The 18262-nt window shown below is 48.2% G+C and overlaps 1 protein-coding gene and 1 long non-coding RNA gene across 2 annotated transcripts; one reads left to right on the top strand and one right to left on the bottom strand.

Moving 5' to 3' along the window:
- Positions 1-1534: 1534 nt before the first annotated feature.
- On the bottom strand, positions 1535-10776 carry LOC127533322 (B-cell receptor CD22-like). The gene is made up of 6 exons (XM_051945987.1): positions 10726-10776; positions 5024-5132; positions 4608-4865; positions 4246-4506; positions 2123-2380; positions 1535-2038 (listed from the first exon to the last, which is right to left on the bottom strand). The coding sequence occupies exons 1-6, from the start codon at positions 10774-10776 to the stop codon at positions 1680-1682; spliced, it is 1296 nt and encodes a 431-aa protein (XP_051801947.1). The 3' UTR covers positions 1535-1679.
- Positions 10777-16877: 6101 nt separating this feature from the next.
- On the top strand, positions 16878-17767 carry LOC127533384 (uncharacterized). The gene is made up of 2 exons (XR_007941123.1): positions 16878-17044; positions 17118-17767. It is a non-coding gene; the product is annotated as an uncharacterized LOC127533384 (long non-coding RNA).
- The last annotated feature ends 495 nt before the right edge of the window (positions 17768-18262 follow it).

Here is an 18262-nt window from a genome sequence, read left to right as displayed (position 1 = left end):
TGAAATCATAGCAACTGTAACTTAATGCAGCGGCAGAAATCAGTCATCGAAGAGTTTCCTCAGTAGCTCAGGGTTATGTTTGGTCTATAGTCCCTCCAGCAAACGAATGAAATGAATCATCCTTTCTGCTAAAATACGTACCCGTAAGCAGCACACATGACACCGTTTTGTAACTTTTTCAATGTGCAGAATAGAGAACCATGTTCGTGCTTCCACGCAGATGACATCTGTGGTCAAATGCATTACATTTTCAGATGTGTCAGTTCATCTGTCCATCCCATTTTCATGAACGGGATATCTCTTGTATGCCCAGAGGGAATTTCAAATGTAACTCAAACACTCACTTGAACTCAAGAATCATCTCATTCAAATTTGGTGGTAAAAGGTCACTGTGACTTCACAGAATACATTTTTGGCAACTCCAGAATTCATATAGGGCTGCACAGTAGCCTTGGTGGTTAACACTTTTGCGTTGCAGCTAGAAGATCTCCGGTTCATGTTCCCACCTTCCTGGAATCTTTCTGCATAGACTTTGCATGTTCTCCCTGTGCATGCATGGGTTTTCTCCAGGTTTTCCGGCTTCCTCCCACAGTCCAAAAACATGCTGAGGTTAATTGATTATTCTAAATTGCCCGTAGGTGTGAATGTGAGTGTGACTGTTTGTCTCTATATGTAGCCCTGTGACAGACTGGTGACCTGTCCAGTGTCCCCTGCCTTCACCCTAAGTCAGCTTTGATGACTCCAGCCCCCCACATGACCTTAATTAGGATTAAGCGGTGTATAGATAATGGATGGATGGATGGATGGGTGGATAATTCATGTACTGCCTAAAATTCCCTATATCCTATATTTGACATTTGTCAAATAGAATAAAAGGATCAGATTTTGCATCCAAAAGGTCAAAAATCAACTTCATTATGATATCATAATGTTCTTAAAATGGTTTTTGGACCTTATTCAATGTTACAACTCAGGAAACAAAGAAGAGTTGAACAAAAATTGCAGCTAAGGTTTTTATTCTATTTTGTACTTGAACTGGTCTTCCCCACCTGTGGACTTTCATTTGGTCTCTCTGTAGGCTCAGTCTGCTGTCGAGAGGGTTTCTTTTCCCTAGTAATGACAATAAGCAAAAAATAGTTTCAGTGCCTGACTGTTTAAAGTGACTGATAAGTTTGTGGTGATTTAAAAAAATAAATAAAAATTGTCTCACCAAATCCACAGCATGATTGAGATGATCAGGACAACAAGTAAAACAGCAATGACTGTTCCAGCTACTGTTTTCCAAACTCCTGGGAATTGGTAGTCAAATTAAAACACTGAGCATTAATCAGAATATTGCATGAAGTTTGACATTGCTTGTTCCATACAAAGAGGAGTTCGACACTCGAGAAAATTCAATCTTAGAAATAAAGAAATGCACTCAGGGCTGCAGGGCTGCCAAATAAAAGGGGAAGTACCAGTTGCACAATTCAAAATGTGTTTGCAGGTCTTATTCTTGCTATCAAATTATTCTGAATGAGTTCTGGCCTACATATCACTTACATTACCTGACGTAGGGCCAGAGTGAGGCCATTTGTGGTTTATTTGGTTAATGTGTCGGACACAAACATGTGGACCAAATGAGTAATTTTACTGTCTGGATGGAGAACACTACTACCCCAAAGACAGCTGTGCATAATTTAATCTGAATAAATTGATAAAATCTGAGTGGACACAGGTTTGAAATGAAGAGAGCACATTAAAAATGAAAGAAGTCTGAGATAAAGACCTTCACCAGGATCGTCCAGACTGATTTGCACAACAACCAGGTGGAAGGTGGAGCTGTGACGTCCCCTGCTGTTTTGGACTTCACACTTATAATTCCCGCTCTGTTCAGGCCCAGCATGAGTGATGGTGAAGGTCTGTCCTGATGATTTTGGTGAGTTTTCATTCTCCTTGTACCAGGTGTAGTTAGCTGCTGGGTTAGCATCACTGCTGCAGGTCAGATTCACTGACCTACCAGAAACACTACCTGACACAGAGGGAAGCTTTGGAGCATCTGAAAAACAAATATTGAGATATTTTTTAATGTATATTAACATCTGTGGTGTAGACAGACGTTTGTATAATAAGGAATACTTACACTGGACACTGATAAATAGAGTTGAGGAGTTTTGTCCATGTTTATTCTCAGACTTGCAGCAGTAGTTCCCTTCATCTTCAGAGCTGATGGAGGCAAAGTTATATATGCTGCCTGGTCTGAGAGGCTGTTTTTCATTCTCCTTGTACCAGGTGTAGTTAGCTGCTGGGTTAGCATCACTGCTGCAGGTCAGATTCACTGAACTTCCCTCCACTATCTCACCAGATGGACTCACTGACACAGAGGGGATCTTTGGAGCATCTGGAGGACAGTATGTAGTTGTTCGTATTTGTAGACTCAACGTAGAAGGTCATCCACATCATGAGAAATACAGTGTGTTTGCTTATTGTGTCTCTGCGTAAATGTTACACAACATACATCATCTTACATCACTGCCACTTACTTTATTGGGAAGAATCGCACTCATTTTATTGAATTATTGATACTTTTCTGCAGTGAGCACCACGACAGAGGGCATCAAGTTTGCACAAACTGCCCTAATATACTTTGATGGCAATTGTTGATAATGTGAATGTGCCTAAAATCCTGTGATGAGTTTTAACTAAGCCTCAACATTTACAATGACCTGCATCATATAAAAATGAAGAGATATTTGTATTTATTCTATTATTCTCCAGGCTCTCTAAAGCTCTAATTAAGGTGCTACACAAATATTTCTTCTGTCAAATACTGGACAATATACACACCACAATGACATGTAAGCACTATATAAATATGAAAACAATGATGTAGAGCACTGCTGGGTCTTTGTAGTGATTACATATTGCACTTGTGCTATAATTGTGGTTATATTTCTGTCATGTCCTCCACCTCAGCTGCCAGATAGCGGCATATTCTTCTTCCCTTATCCCATCTCCTAGGTGGTGTGTGGCATCTGGACAGGCATTGCCAATCACAATCAGCGGAATTGGCAGTCGAGCAGGTGGGTGATCATCACGCATCATCCTCCTTCCATAAAAGTCAGATGCTGCCACTGCTCGTCTCCAGATCGTGAACTACTCCAGTCAGTATTGGCCCTATTTCAGTCTAACTCCATCCTGTTGTTGCTCATACTCATAGTTCTCTCTTTGTTCTAGTTGGACTCCTGCCTGCTCACCCTTCCTGCCTGGATTCCCCTTCAGTCACCCTGCCAGTCCGGATTCCTCAGAGCAACCATCGATCATTGTCCACCATCACAGCACCAGCCAAGACACCAGCCCTTCCACTGAGCTCATGTTGATCACTGCAGCAACTGTCTGGACTCTAACACCACCTCACCTGCCCTACCTTCCCGGCTCCAGTTCCCCGCCTTGGACAGTTATGTCCCCAGCTCTTTTAACGAGCCAGTTCAATTATATTTCTGTTCTTACAGTTCCTGGCTTGCTCCTGAGTTTGTTCTGCTGCCTGAGCTACTTGCTTTTGTTATTGTACGCCGAACTCTCGGCAGTAATGCTACTCTCTATCCTGCTTACTCTTTAGCTTTCCTGCCTTGGTGTTGCCAAGTTGCGGGTCAGTTTGCGTAGTTCTGTTAGTTAATGTATTATGTCTTGTTAGTTAATTTTTGCCCCACTAGGGGGCCAGATTCTGTTCCGAGATCTTCCTGAGTTAGTACTTCCTGTTTCGTGACCCTCGAGCATCACATCCTGTTGTAGTTTTTGTAAACTTTGTAGTAAAGTGTTTTACTTGTATGCCAAGTCTATTGAGTCTCTGTTGCCTCGCTTCTGAGTCTCTGATTTATGACATCCTAACAATTTCTATCTATCCTCATCAAGCATGTCTTTAGAATTATATGTAAATACACTCAGAGCCTCTAGCAAGCATAGTCAATTCTCAAACTGCTCTCCATTTTGTCACTAGATGGACTCACTGACAGAGGGAAGCTTTAAAAGAACACATTTGGAACACATTTCATTGACTAGATTCTGATTAATATAAAACAAAGTTTTCTGTAATTTTTTAAAAATCTTCCATAAAAGGCTCTTGTCACTAATGGTTTCTTATTCTACATGGATGAACATTTAAAGTCTACAACTTCTAATGTGTGGAAACATGCTTCAGGAAATACAAGAAAACACAAAAGTGCACCAAGTCAAACAAGGGATATTTAGGAATGAACTACTACTCACATTGGATGTTTAGATACAGAAATGGCGTGTTGATGTGTCCAAATTGATTCTCAGACTTGCAGTAGTAGGTCCCTCTGTCCTCAGAGCGGATGGAGGTGAAATTATAAACACCTTCTGGTTCTTGAAGCAGTGTTTGGTTCTCCTTGTACCAAGTGTAATTAGCTGCTGGGTTAGCATCACTGCTGCAGGTCAGATTCACTGAACTTCCCTCCACTATCTCACCAGATGGACTCACTGACACAGAGGGAAGCTTTGGAGCATCTGGAGGGCATATATTGGCATACTGTAAATGTTTGGGTTTTTTTTCTAGATACTAATCAGCTGTACTGTGAGATGATTTTAAAATATGTCACCACACTCACATTTAACATTTATATAAATGCTAGATGATGTGTTCCCCAGTGCGTTGATAGCTGTACAGGAATACTGTCCAGACTCAGAGGATCGGATGGAACTGAAGTTAAGCTGTGGTGTCTGACTGAGAGGATCACGACTATTCACCTTAAACCAGGTGTAGTTAGCTGCTGGGTTACCATCACTGCTGCAGGTCAGATTCACTGAACTTCCCTCCACTATCTCACCAGATGGACTCACTGACACAGAGGGAAGCTTTGGAGCATCTGGTAAACAACAGACAGACATGCATTACATGACAAGTTCACAGTGGAAATAGTCTGGTCTGTGTGAAGGTTAAAAAAAACTTGTAAAATCAAAGAACTGAATATTCAACAAAGTGGGTGGCCTGAGGTTAATCAGTAACATAGTGAAGTGAACTCACACAGTGAAGGAGAAGAGTGATTTTCATGTCCTTTCAAAGCACAGGAGATGTTGTCGTCAGGTTGAAAGTTGTGACTGTAAGTAATTCCCTCGGACACTTGATGTCTATTCTTCAACCAGACGTAAGAAACGTGGTCAGCTGAACTGCAGCCACTCTCACACCTCAGGTTTACCCCGGTAGAAGACCCACCGGCTGGCAATATTTTGATATCAATCACTTTCACACAAGCAAGAAAGGACCCATGATTGGTTTTCAAAAACACATAAAAGCAAAAGGTGTAAGGACTAGAAAACTGTCAACATACTTGTGAAAGTATTCGGCGCCCTTGAACTTTTCAACCTTTCGCCACATTTCAGACTTCAAACATAAAGATATAAAATTTTAATTTTTTGTCAAGAATCAACAACAATTGGGACACAATCGTGAAGTGGAACGAAATTTATTGGATATTTTAAACTTTTTTAACAAATAAAAACCTGAAAAGTGGGGCGTGCAATATTATTCGGCCCCCTTGCATTAATACTTTGTAGCGCCACCTTTTGCTGCAATTACAGCTGCAAGTCGCTTGGGGTATCTATCAGTTTTGCTCATGGAGAGACTGAAATTCTTGCCCATTCTTCCTTGCAAAACAGCTCGAGCTCAGTGAGGTTGGATGGAGAGCGTTTGTGAACAGCAGTCTTCAGCTCTGCCCACAGATTCTCCATTGGATTCAGGTCTGGACTTTGACTTGGCCATTCTAACACCTGGATACGTTTATTTGTGAACCATTCCATTGTAGATTTGGCTTTATGTTTTGGATCATTGTCCTGTTGGAAGATAAATCTCCGTCCCAGTCTCAGGTCTCTTGCAGACTCCAACAGGTTTTCTTCCAGAATGGTCCTGTATTTGGCTCCATTCATCTTCCCATCCATTTTAACCATCTTCCCTGTCCCTGCTGAAGAAAAGCAGGCCCAAACCATGAGGCTGTCACCACCATGTTTGACAGTGGGGATGGTGTGTTCAGGGTGATGAGCTGTGTTGCTTTTACGCCAAACATATCGTTTTGCATTGTGGCCAAAAAGTTCCATTTTGGTTTCATCTGACCAGAGCACCTTCTTCCACATGTTTGGTGTGTCTCCCAGGTGGCTTGTGGCAAACTTCAAACGAGACTTTTTATGGATATCTTTGAGAAATGGCTTTCTTCTTGCCACTCTTCCATAAAGGCCAGATTTGTGCAGTGTACGACTGATTGTTGTCCTATGGACAGACTCTCCCACCTCAGCTGTAGATCTCTGCAGTTCATCCAGAGTGATCATGGGCCTCTTGGCTGCATCTCTGATCAGTCTTCTCCTTGTTCAAGGTGAAAGTTTAGAGTGACGGCCGGGTCTTAGTAGATTTGCATTGGTCTGATACTCCTTCCATTTCAATATGATTGCTTGCACAGTGCTCCTTGAGATGTTTAAAGCTTGGGAAATCTTTTTGTATCCAAATCCGGCTTTAAACTTCTCCACAACAGTATCTCGGACCTGCCTGGTGTGTTCCTTGGTCTTCATGATGCTCTCTGCACTTTAAACAGAACCCTGAGACTATCACAGAGCAGGTGCATTTATACGGAGACTTGATTACACACAGGTGGATTTTATTTATCATCATCAGTCATTTAGGACAACATTGGACCATTCAGAGATCCTCACTGAACTTCTGGAATGAGTTTGTTGCACTGAAAGTAAAGGGGCCGAATAATATTGCACACCCCACTTTTCAGTTTTTTATTTGTTAAAAAAGTATAAAATATCCAATAAATTTCGTTCCACTTCACGATTGTGTCCCACTTGTTGTTGATTCTTGATGAAAAATTAAAATTTTATATCTTTATGTTTGAAGCCTGAAATGTGGCGAAAGGTTGAAAAGTTCAAGGGGGCCGAATACTTTCACAAGGCACTGTACATGAGCTCCACCGATCATGTTGAATAAAATGAATAAATGTTCAGATGATGTTACCTGTGACAGTCAAAGTGACTCCAGGTACACCAGAAAACTTGTCACGGTTTGTTATGAACCTGAATTTGTATTCAGCTGAGTCTTCTACTTTCAGGTCCATGATTCTCAGAGCGGAGTCATTGTCATACTTCACACGACCTTTGTATAATTTTCTTTCTTGGAGATCCTCTTCTTTTCCAACAAACCAAAATTTTTTCATCAGAATATTTTCCTGTCCACCCACTTGGGCTGGGTATGTGTAGCTGCAGTTCATGTACACCGCTGATCCTTTGGAAGCACACATCCTATCTTGAGTGTAAGTCACTCTCCAGTTTTGACTGTGTGCCACTGTAACACAAAGCACATCGGAAACCACAATCGGATACATAACAACAGAGGGCAGAGCTGAACACTGTGTAGGGATATTTCATCATGTCGACTCGACAAAGAACAACAAAGACGTACACCATCATTCAAAAGTTTGGGGTCACCCAGACAATTTCATGTTTTACATGAAAACTCACACTTTTATTCATGTGCTAACATAACTGCACAAGGGTTTTCTAATCATCAATTAGCCTTTCAACACCATTAGCTAACACAATGTAGCATTAGAACACAGGAGTGATGGTTGCTGGAAATGTTCCTCTGTACCTCTATGTAGATATTCCATTAAAAATCAGCCATTTCCAGCTAGAATAGTCATTTACCACATTAACAATGTCTAGACTGATTTGCTGATTCATTTAATGCTATCTTCATTGAAAAAGTTTTTCCTTCAGAAACAAGGACATTTGTAAGTGACCCCATCGTTTTGAATTGTAGTATGGATCATTAAATTTGTTCTATATTAGCTAAAGTTGCTGCATATTTGTTGAAGTTGATCTAAAATGAGTAAAAGTTGCTCTGTATTAGTCAAAGTGTATCTATTTAAGTCAAGATTGCTCTAAATGAGTTAAAATTGACTTACAGTATGTTCAAAAGTCTGGGGTCACCCAGACAGTCTCATGTTTTTCATGAAAATTCAGACGCTGTTTGTTTGTCACACGTGGTTGCAGCATTTCCAGCTAGAATAATCACTTACCACATTAACATTGTCTAGACTGGATTTCTGATTCATTTAATGTTATCTTCATTTAAAAAAGAAATGCTTTTCTTTCAAAAATAAAGATATTTCTAAGTGACCCCAAACTTTTGATCGGTTGTATTCATGAATTAAAGTTGCTCTATATTAGCAAAAGTTGATATTATTAAAGTTGCTGGGCTGTACGCTGTCAGGTTCAGGTGGAAGTACAGTCGTTTTTCTTGGAAATTTGTGAAGTAAAAGCAAAGGCAGTAGTTGGAGTGCACATGTAATGTTTAACACATAATGTTTAACACATAATGTTTAACCTCTGGCTGTATCATTAACTAGTCCATTTTTTTCTCTCAGCTCTGACTCCTTCCCTCGCCCTTGCCTGTGCAAACAAATTGCAATGCAGTGCTTGTTTAGTTAGTTTTGGGTTCTGGTTATTGAATAATCAGCAAAATAAATTGTGGTAGATTAATTGTGACAACCTGAATAAGAAGATATATCTTCTTATTCAGGTTGACGAGTTACAGACTGTGTCCCTGTGTTTTAAAGGTGTGGGTCCCCAACCAAAGGAGCTACGAGGTAAAAAAAACAAATCCATCACTAAAGTTTCTGTTGTGTTAAAACAAGCTCCGCTGCCGCAAAGACTGTATTTAGTTTGTGGTGAGAAAGCGTATAGAGCAGTACAAACTCCTGAAATGGCCTTATTTCATAATTCCCAAAGTAGGACCAAGAGAGAAATCACCAGGAGCCAGCGGGTGTGGGGTGTAATTCTCCCCTCATATGGTGTTTTCATATCACACAAAGAAACAAACACTCTATCTAAAGTACTAAAAAGTCATCTGAATGCATCTAGCCGTGCTATGATGGCAAAACACAAAGAGTTACAGGAGGTTAAAACTGTGGCTCTACAAAATAGAATGGCCCTGGATCTGCTCCTAGCAGCACACAGAGGTACAGTGAACCCTCGTTTATCGCGGGGGTTACGTTCCAAAAAGAACCCGCGATAGGCGAAATCCGTGAAGTAGTCAGCTTTATTTTTTACAGATGTTATACAATACTGCACTTGGGGGAGCGCTGCAGCTGCAGCCAGGTGGACGCCGCGGCGGTACTCTTGCCTCAGAGAGCGGGCCGGCTGAATCAAGTACCCCTGACCAAGTACCCCTGACTGCAGCCCGCAGATCGGGGCGTGCCTCAACGTGGGCGGAGTTAAACGTTGAGCTCCGCCCACCTTGAACTAAACGTGGGCGGAGTTAAACGTTTAACTCCGCCCGCATAGCGCAGTTGAACCGTTGAAGAAGAAGAAGAATGTATTAGAGAAGAAGAAGAACTTTCCAAAATGGAGGTAAGCACGTTTATCTTTTGTTTAAATGTGCTGTTTTAACGTGCTTTAACGTTGCTGTTTTGCTATTTTGTGACAGACAAGGAAGGAAGTGATATTATTTTATCTCCAGTTGCATTATCTCCTTGCATTAGTTTCAGACTTACGTCAGACTTATTTATTTTGTCACGTGCTAAGTAGCAAGCCCATTAGAAAAGTGACGTTTAACAAAACATTTAAACGATGCCATTCCTTTTAGAATTAGACTGATTCAAAATATTCAGAATAATCTACTGGAATTGGAGGAGAAGCTAGAGGCGTGGAGGTTTGCCCTGGAAAGGAGAGGAATGAAGGTTAGCCGCAGCAAGACGGAGTATCTGTGTGTGAATGAGAGGGACCCAAGTGGAAGAGTGAGGTTACAGGGAGAAGAGATCAAGAAGGTGGAGGATTTTAAGTAATTAGGGTCAACAGTCCAGAGCAATGGAGAGTGTGGAAAAGAGGTGAAGAAGTGTGTACAGGCAGGCTGGAACGGCTGGAGAAAAGTGTCAGGTGTGATAGAAGAGTTTCAGCTAAAATGAAAGGTTTACAAAACTATTAATTCAAATGGATTGGATAGTATAGTTCAATTATGTCACAGTCCGCTCCTCTGTCCTGTCTGTCTCTGTCTGTTTGTCTCCCATCCGCTCTTCTGCCCTGTCTTTCCCCTACAGCTCGGTGCCTGAGTGGAGTCTAGCTCCTCAGCTGACTCCACTCAGGCAATCAACTACCTGCACGGCTCCCGGACAGCTGACGATCATTCACTAACGACTCACCCCTGCAATAAAGACCGGCTCAGCCTTCCACTCCCTGCCAGAGCGTTAAACAAGAACCACGCAGTTCGGTTTGCTCTCTAGCCCCCTTCATGATCTGTTTGTTAAGTTTCTGCCAACTTCTGACCTTGCTTTCTCCTGCCTCCCTCAGATCAGCTGTCCGGGATCCCACGCCATCCTCCTTCCCCTCCGGCTTCCCCAACAAACCTTCACCAGTTACGCCTGCCTGGACCCCCCACTCCTGCCTGGATCCCTCACTCCTGCCTGGATTCCCCACTCCTGCCTGGATCCCCCACTCCTGCCTGGATCCCCCACTCCTGCCTGGACCCCCCGCTCCTGCCTGGACCCCCCGCTCCTGCCTGGACCCCCCGCTCCTGCCTGGACCCCCCGCTCCTGCCTGGACCCCCCGCTCCTGCCTGGACCCCCCGCTCCTGCCTGGACCCCCCGCTCCTGCCTGGACCCCCCGCTCCTGCCTGGACCCCCCGCTCCTGCCTGGACCCCCCGCTCCTGCCTGGACCCCCACTCCTGCCTGGAGCCTCACTCCTGCCTGGAACCCCCCTGCTTCTGCTCCCTGGCTTTTCCCACCCACCATTATTCATCCCCTCCAATAAATCCTTTACATCTCCTCTGGTCTTGGAGGCGTGGTTCTCTGCTCGGGTCCAACTCGCTCGTTGTATGACAGAACGCTCTGGCCAGACATGGACCCGGAGAACTCGCTGTCAAAGCCGGACTGGCTCACTCCACCCGACATCAGGCAAGTCCACCAAACCTTTCGTCAGCTCACGGTCAAGTACCAGAAGATACTCAGTCAACTCACTGTTTTAACTGGCCAGGTATCCCAGGTAGCTCCCGACCCTGCCCTGTTGGTTCAATACAACCAAGCCTTTCAGGATGTTGCCGCCACTAAGGCACAACTGAACCAAAACATCGCCCTGCTCACTCAAGTTTCCTCATCTGCAGCCCAGCCCGCGCCATCTTCCCCCCACCAGCCCCAGGCCCAGCCAACACCCAGACCCTAACCGACGACACCTCCTCTCCCTTCTGGGGAACCCGACTAGCTCTCAAACCACCATCTAGGAAGCAGCATGTTCCCCGGAGAGGAGACACCCAGTCCCCGCCAATCGTGGAGCCGGTCATTGAACGACCTGGCTGCCTAGGACACCATACCAGGAGGTGCCGTGGCTCCCGCGATCTTGCCCCATCACCGCCCCTCTCTGACCCCCCACCCGTTGTCCACATGTCGTCCATCCTCCTGACCTCGGCTCCCCAGAACCGGACCCCGACCCCGACCTCTGCTCTCCAGAACCGGACCTCCGTTCCTCTCAATCAGACCCAAACCCTAGACACGCCTTGGGACATCTTCTCCTCCTGCGATGAGCACAGCGTTTATTTCAACACGTTATACGAGTTGTGGGAGAAGTGGAGGGAGGATCCCCAAGACGCAACCATAACCCTGGGCCGCAAGCTAGCAGGCCAGCGACCCGGATTAGCCAACCACTTACCTGCTTACATCTGTGACTTCCTGAGTGCTCCTCTGAGCGAGCCGCCTACTGGCTCCCCTAGCAGCCAACCGGGCCCTGTCTCCCTGCCGTCCATAGAACCACCTGCCAAGCGGCCGGGCCGTCGAAGACGTGAGGCCAGGAGGCATCGTGGCCCCCCGGCTCCAGTCTCCGCAGAGGTCGACGACGCCCCGCCTCCTGTTTCCGCGGAGGTCGACGACGCCCCGCCTCCTGTTTCCGCGGAGGTCGACGACGCCCCGCCTCCTGTTTCCGCGGAGGTCGACGACGCCCCGCCTCCTGTTTCCGCGGAGGTCGACGACGCCCCGCCTCCTGTTTCCGCGGAGGTCGACGACGCCCCGCCTCCTGTTTCCGCGGAGGTCGACGACGCCCCGCCTCCTGTTTCCGCGGAGGTCGACGACGCCCCGCCTCCTGTTTCCGCGGAGGTCGACGACGCCCCGCCTCCTGTTTCCGCGGAGGTCGACGACGCCCCGCCTCCTGTTTCCGCGGAGGTCGACGACGCCCCGCCTCCTGTTTCCGCGGAGGTCGACGACGCCCCGCCTCCTGTTTCCGCGGAGGTCGACGACGCCCCGCCTCCTGTTTCCGCGGAGGTCGACGACGCCCCGCCTCCTGTTTCCGCGGAGGTCGACGACGCCCCGCCTCCTGTTTCCGCGGAGGTCGACGACGCCCCGCCCCCTGTTTCCGCGGAGGTCGACGACGCCCCGCCCCCTGTTTCCGCGGAGGTCGACGACGCCCCGCCCCCGGTCCCGCGGAGGTCGACGACGCCCCGCCCCCGGTCCCCGCGGAGGTCGACGACGCCCCGCCCCCGGTCCCCGCGGAGGTCGACGACGCCCCGCCCCCGGTCCCCGCGGAGGTCGACGACGCCCCGCCCCCGGTCCCCGCGGAGGTCGACGACGCCCCGCCCCCGGTCCCCGCGACCTCAGCGGCCTTAGAAGGGCATAAGGCCATCCCTGAGCCCCTTAGGAGGCTCTGTGCCTTCCCTTCTGCACCGCCCCCGGAGGGGCCCCTGGATCCTGCGCCGCCCCCGGAGGGGCCCCTGGATCCTACGCCCCGCCTCCGCTCCCCGAGGAGGCCGTCGACGCCCCGCCTCCGCTCCCCGAGGAGGCCGTCGACGCCCCGCCTCCGCTCCCTGGAGCCTTCCCCAAGTCCATGAAGAGGCCTTGCGCGTCCCATCCTGCTCCGCCCCCGGAGGACCCACCTCCAACCCAGTTGTTTGTCCGGCCCCCGGGCCGCCCGCCGGAGCGGTCCCTCTGCCCTGTCCGGCCCCCGGGCCGCCCGCCGGAGCGGTCCCTCTGCCCTGTCCGGCCCCCGGGCCGCCCGCCGGAGCGGTCCCTCTGCCCTGTCCGGCCCCCGGGCCGCCCGCCGGAGCGGTCCCTCTGCCCTGTCCGGCCCCCGGGCCGCCCGCCGGAGCGGTCCCTCTGCCCTGTCCGGACCCCGGGCCGTCCTCGGAGGAGGACCCTCCGGCGAGTCCGGCTTTGGCCGGCCCCGCCTCCAGGCCCCCCTCTGAAGCGTGCCCTCCGCCCTGACCTTTCTCAAACCGTCCCGCTTTCGGGCCGTTCCCCAAGACGGACCCACCGGCTTGCCCAGCCTCGACCAGGCCGTCCACCGGAACGGACTCTCTGCCCTGCCCGTCCACGTCCAGTCCGACCCCCAGGCCGTCCACCGGAACGGACTCTCTGCCCTGCCCGTCCACGTCCAGTCCGACCCCCAGGCCGTCCACCGGAACGGACTCTCTGCCCTGCCCGTCCACGTCCAGTCCGACCCCCAGGCCGTCCACCGGAACGGACTCTCCGTCCTGCCCATCCCTGGCCAGTCCGGCCCACGGTCCGTCCGCCGGAACGGATCCTCCGCCCATCGGAACGGACCCTCAGGCCTACTCATCCCCAGCCAGTCCGGCCCACGGTCCGTCCGCCGGAACGGATCCTCCGCCCATCGGAACGGACCCTCAGGCCTACTCATCCCCAGCCAGTCCGACCCACGGTCCGTCCGCCGGAACGGATCCTCCGCCCATCGGAACGGACCCTCAGGCCTACTCATCCCCAGTCAGTCCGACCCACGGTCCGTCCGCCGGAACGGATCCTCCGCCCATCGGAACGGACCCTCAGGCCTACTCATCCCCAGCCAGTCTGGCCCACGGTCCGCCCGCCGGAACGGACCCTCCGCCGACCGGAACGGACTCATCGGCCCACTCATCCTCAGCCAGTCCGACCCACGGTCCGTCCTCCGGAGAGGACCCTCCGCCCTGTCCATCCCCGGCCTGTCCAGCCTACGGTCCGTCCTCCGGAGCGGACCCTCCGCCCTGTCCATCCCCGGCCTGCCCTGTTCTCAGTTCAGTCCGGTCTAGTCCCCGTCCTGCCCTGTTCTCAGTTCAGTCCGGTCTAGTCCCCGTCCTGCCCTGTTCTCAGTTCAGTCCGGTCTAGTCCCCGTCCTGCCCTGTTCTCAGTTCAGTCCGGTCCAGTCCCCGTCCTGCCCTGTTCTCAGTTCAGTCCGGTCCAGTCCTCAGCTTCGATCAGCTCAGTCTCTGTCCAGCTCAGCTCAGTCCAGTCCAGTCCTTTCCTTCGCTCAGCTCAGTCCAGTCCAGTCCAGTCCTTTCCTTCGCTCAGTCCAGTCCAGTCCTTTCCTTCGCTCAGCTCAGTCCAGTCCAGTCCTTTCCTTCGCTCAGCTCAGTCCAGTCCAGTCCTTTCCTTCGCTCAGCTCAGTCCAGTCCAGTCCTTTCCTTCGCTCAACTCAGTCCAGCTCAGTCCAGGCCAGTCCTGCCCTCAGTTCAGTTCAGTCCTGTCCTCAGTCTAGTCTTTAGTCCTGTCAATGTTCATTTCCTCTCCCAGTCCAGTTATGCCAGGTCCAGTCCCAGCCTTGAGTTTCCTTCAGTCCCTCTCTTGTTTCTCTCCTTCCTGTCCCTCCCGTCCCCCCGTCTTTCCCTCCCTCCCATCCCTCCTGTCGTTTTTTCTGCTCTTCCTGTCCTTTTTTGGTTCCTTCCGCTCGGTCTGGTCCCTGTGTTTGTATGCGTGTCTCTGTCTGCTCCTTGTTTGCCCCGGTGGGTTTGGTTGGGTCCATGGGGCGCCGGGAGGCGCCCGTTGAGGGGGGGTACTGTCACAGTCCGCTCCTCTGTCCTGTCTCTGTCTGTTTGTCTCCCATCCGCTCTTCTGCCCTGTCTTTCCCCTACAGCTCGGTGCCTGAGTGGAGTCTAGCTCCTCAGCTGACTCCACTCAGGCAATCAACTACCTGCACGGCTCCCGGACAGCTGACGATCATTCACTAACGACTCACCCCTGCAATAAAGACCGGCTCAGCCTTCCACTCCCTGCCAGAGCGTTAAACAAGAACCACGCAGTTCGGTTTGCTCTCTAGCCCCCTTCATGATCTGTTTGTTAAGTTTCTGCCAACTTCTGACCTTGCTTTCTCCTGCCTCCCTCAGATCAGCTGTCCGGGATCCCACGCCATCCTCCTTCCCCTCCGGCTTCCCCAACAAACCTTCACCAGTTACGCCTGCCTGGACCCCCCACTCCTGCCTGGACTCCCCGCTCCTGCCTGGATTCCCCGCTCCTGCCTGGATTCCCCGCTCCTGCCTGGATCCCCCGCTCCTGCCTGGACCCCCCGCTCCTGCCTGGACCCCCCGCTCCTGCCTGGACCCCCCGCTCCTGCCTGGACCCCCACTCCTGCCTGGACCCCCACTCCTGCCTGGAGCCTCACTCCTGCCTGGAACCCCCCTGCTTCTGCTCCCTGGCTTTTCCCACCCACCATTATTCATCCCCTCCAATAAATCCTTTACATCTCCTCTGGTCTTGGAGGCGTGGTTCTCTGCTCGGGTCCAACTCGCTCGTTGTATGACAAATTATCTATCTCTGTTACAGAGAATAGAGCACGTGTTTGCTGCAAACAGCCACGTCATTGCCACATGGTTTCCACCATCATCCACAAACCCCATGGATCACCTGCTGGTAATTTGTTAAAAAGTTTTGCTTTTGTAGTGGAGTTTGAGCATTTCATATTCAGTTATTGATATCTTTTTACAGGACAATGCAGCCAGTCTCCAGTGGGTTCTGCTTCCAGTATTTGTACCTGGACACTGGATACTCTGTAAATACATTTATATCTTCCTCTGTTATGACCTTACACAACAAAGTTGCTCATTGCTGATTTAAATTTTTTGGTATATTAAATGCATGGCAGCTTTGTTAGTATTTCTGTAACATTCCATAATTTTATGTGTGTGGTTATATTTGAACACATTTAACAGATACTGAGGCCACAGGCTAGGGAGATTTTCTTTCTAGATCCCCTCTGTGGCAGCGGCTGGAGAGATGAGAGTAGAGTCCATCGAGTCAGGTTTTTAGGACACCTTCCAAGATCATTCCTGGACAGTGGTAGTTCTGTTTTAACCCACTTGTCCTTTGTTTGTTTAATAAATGCTTCTGTTTTTATTTGAATGCATTAAGATGTTCCAAACAAACAAAAACAAACAACAAAAGTGAGTGTTTGCGAGGGATAGAAGTAATTGTTACATTATTCTTATTTATTTTTACATTATTCTACGCAGATGGAAACAGAACCATATGTTTTGTTTGTTTAAGCCCATTACAAAAACGTTTGATTTGAAGTTCCAGCCTCTTCCAACTTTGTTCCAAGTGTTGCTTTAAAATGGTTTATTGTACTTTTATTTACTCTTTGACCAGGCACATTGCTCACATCTCCTGGCCCTTGGAGGCAGCTTGGTGTGAATGATGTTCAGGTGAGACATTACTACATTGCATTTGCTAACATTTGCTATTTTCTTGCCATTCTTTTATTAAAACACTGCAAAGATGCTCCACCAACTGTGGCGTGTTTGTTTTGATGGTAAGAACTACTCAGTATGTTATATCGATGACATCTATAAAATGTTTTTTCTGCATTTAAAACACACTCTTTGTATTGAAAAACTGTATCCTGACAGAATGTGCATGATATTATATTAACCAGTATCTCTGTACATTGTAATGGGGGCCAGTTGTGATTTCAGTGAGGTTTTGTGCAAATTGTGACACGTTATGCTTGACTGTAGCGATGAAGGTATTATTTTTGGAAACATATTTTAATCTTCTGCATTTCCTTCTTCACAGGAAAACATGCTGCAGATTAGAAGATGGTGGTGTCTTGTTCTCCTGCAGAACTTCCCCATGCTGTAAGCGCCCTCAGTATCACACTTTTAAACCAGATTCTTTTAAATCACGTTTTACTGTATTCACTGTCATCTGACCTGCATGAATGTTTTCATTGTGAATGTTTGTTGTCATTAAATCACCACGATCTAAAGAAGAGAGATTGCAGCAAAGACAAAGGCAACGAGAGCAGAAAAAACTACAGGTGAGAGGTCATGTGATAAATTGGTATATAGTGAAACTATTGCTCAAAGACTGATCCCCGCCACTTATTTCAGGATGTGGCTGAAGTCCCCCTGAAAATGTTTAGGCTTTCAGAATCTGCCACTGAAGCATCAGGTATTGTTCCAGCCAGCATTGTCTCACACATATCCATCAAGGTTGTTGAGGTTCCATGTCACAGAGCAGTCATTATTTCTCTGTGTACTTAAAATCAACCACTTAAATCTTGCATTTTCATTGTGCCTGTATACACCACAATCTGTTTCCTTTCTAGATGAGGCTGAGAACAGGACTGGGAACAGGAAACGGGGTATATTGCCTGAGATGGGTAGTCTCATTTCAGTGTTTTCTGCAATCTCCGAGCCTTTACTTAAATAACTGTTTTCTTTATTTTTGTTTAGGAGAATCCTTTGGTCAGGGATGCAATGGCGGCAGCCCGGTGGTGTGGGACCAGAACTTTCAAGCGAAAAATTTCCCTTCCCCAAGTTGTTACCATGGCCAAGGAGCAACGCGTGAGGGCAGTGGAACTCCTGTGTGTCTGTGATGGCCAGGAAGAAGAGGAGACCGCTGATCTCAGAGAACCGTTCCTTTTTCTTTTTAGTCTGCAGGAAGACTATGAGACATTCTGTCAAGAAATCATTGACAGGAGAAACATGAAGGTGTTTTGTGCTTTTGACAGAAAAGAATAAAGTTGTGTTCAACGGTGCTGAAGCTTAATTCATTACATCTGACCCCTACAAATGTACATGGTTCGTGAGTTGTACAGACTGTGATATATTATGTCTGGCATAATCGTATACAGAAAGTCTCTATACAGAGATCAGAGATGATGTTTTTGTTTCAGTTATGTAGAATGAAGGCCAAGCTAAGAGCCCTCTTTGATTTGAGGAAAGACATGTAGCATTGACTGTCAGTTCAGTCTTATATCCTTGAGTGGATTAGTGACACTTTAAGTCGTTTAGGAAATCTGTGTTATCAGCCAGGAATAACCATGCATGGTCAGGTATCAATGGCAGAGACATTGCTGCTGTCTCTGATCTCCTTTAATGTAGCTGATATAATTCAGTGTACAAAAAAATCCAAATGTGTCTATGTATGCTGTATATCACAAATTTCACTTCACTGTTTCAGTCCAGCTAGCCCTAGTTAGACAGGGTTTGAGTTAAAGAGAGTTGAACCCAAGTAAAAAGTTGTGTCGGCT

The sequence above is a fragment of the Acanthochromis polyacanthus genome, chromosome 3 (assembly GCF_021347895.1).
Source record: "Acanthochromis polyacanthus isolate Apoly-LR-REF ecotype Palm Island chromosome 3, KAUST_Apoly_ChrSc, whole genome shotgun sequence".
In the NCBI taxonomy this organism is placed as follows: domain Eukaryota; kingdom Metazoa; phylum Chordata; class Actinopteri; family Pomacentridae; genus Acanthochromis; species Acanthochromis polyacanthus.
This window is presented reverse-complemented; position numbering and strand designations above follow the sequence as displayed.

Excerpts from the sequence above, each read along its gene's own strand:
- LOC127533322 (XM_051945987.1), bottom strand. The coding sequence starts at position 10,776 with ATGGTGGGTGGGAAAAGCCAGGGAGCAGAAGCAGGGGGGTTCCAGGCA. Across the intron at positions 5,133-10,725 it reads CAGGGGGGTTCCAGGCAGGA|AATAGACATCAAGTGTCCGA; the intron begins GTGAGGCTCCAG and ends GTCTGGTTGAAG. Across the intron at positions 2,381-4,245 it reads TCTGTATCTAAACATCCAAT|ATGCTCCAAAGATCCCCTCT; the intron begins GTGAGTAGTAGT and ends ACTGTCCTCCAG.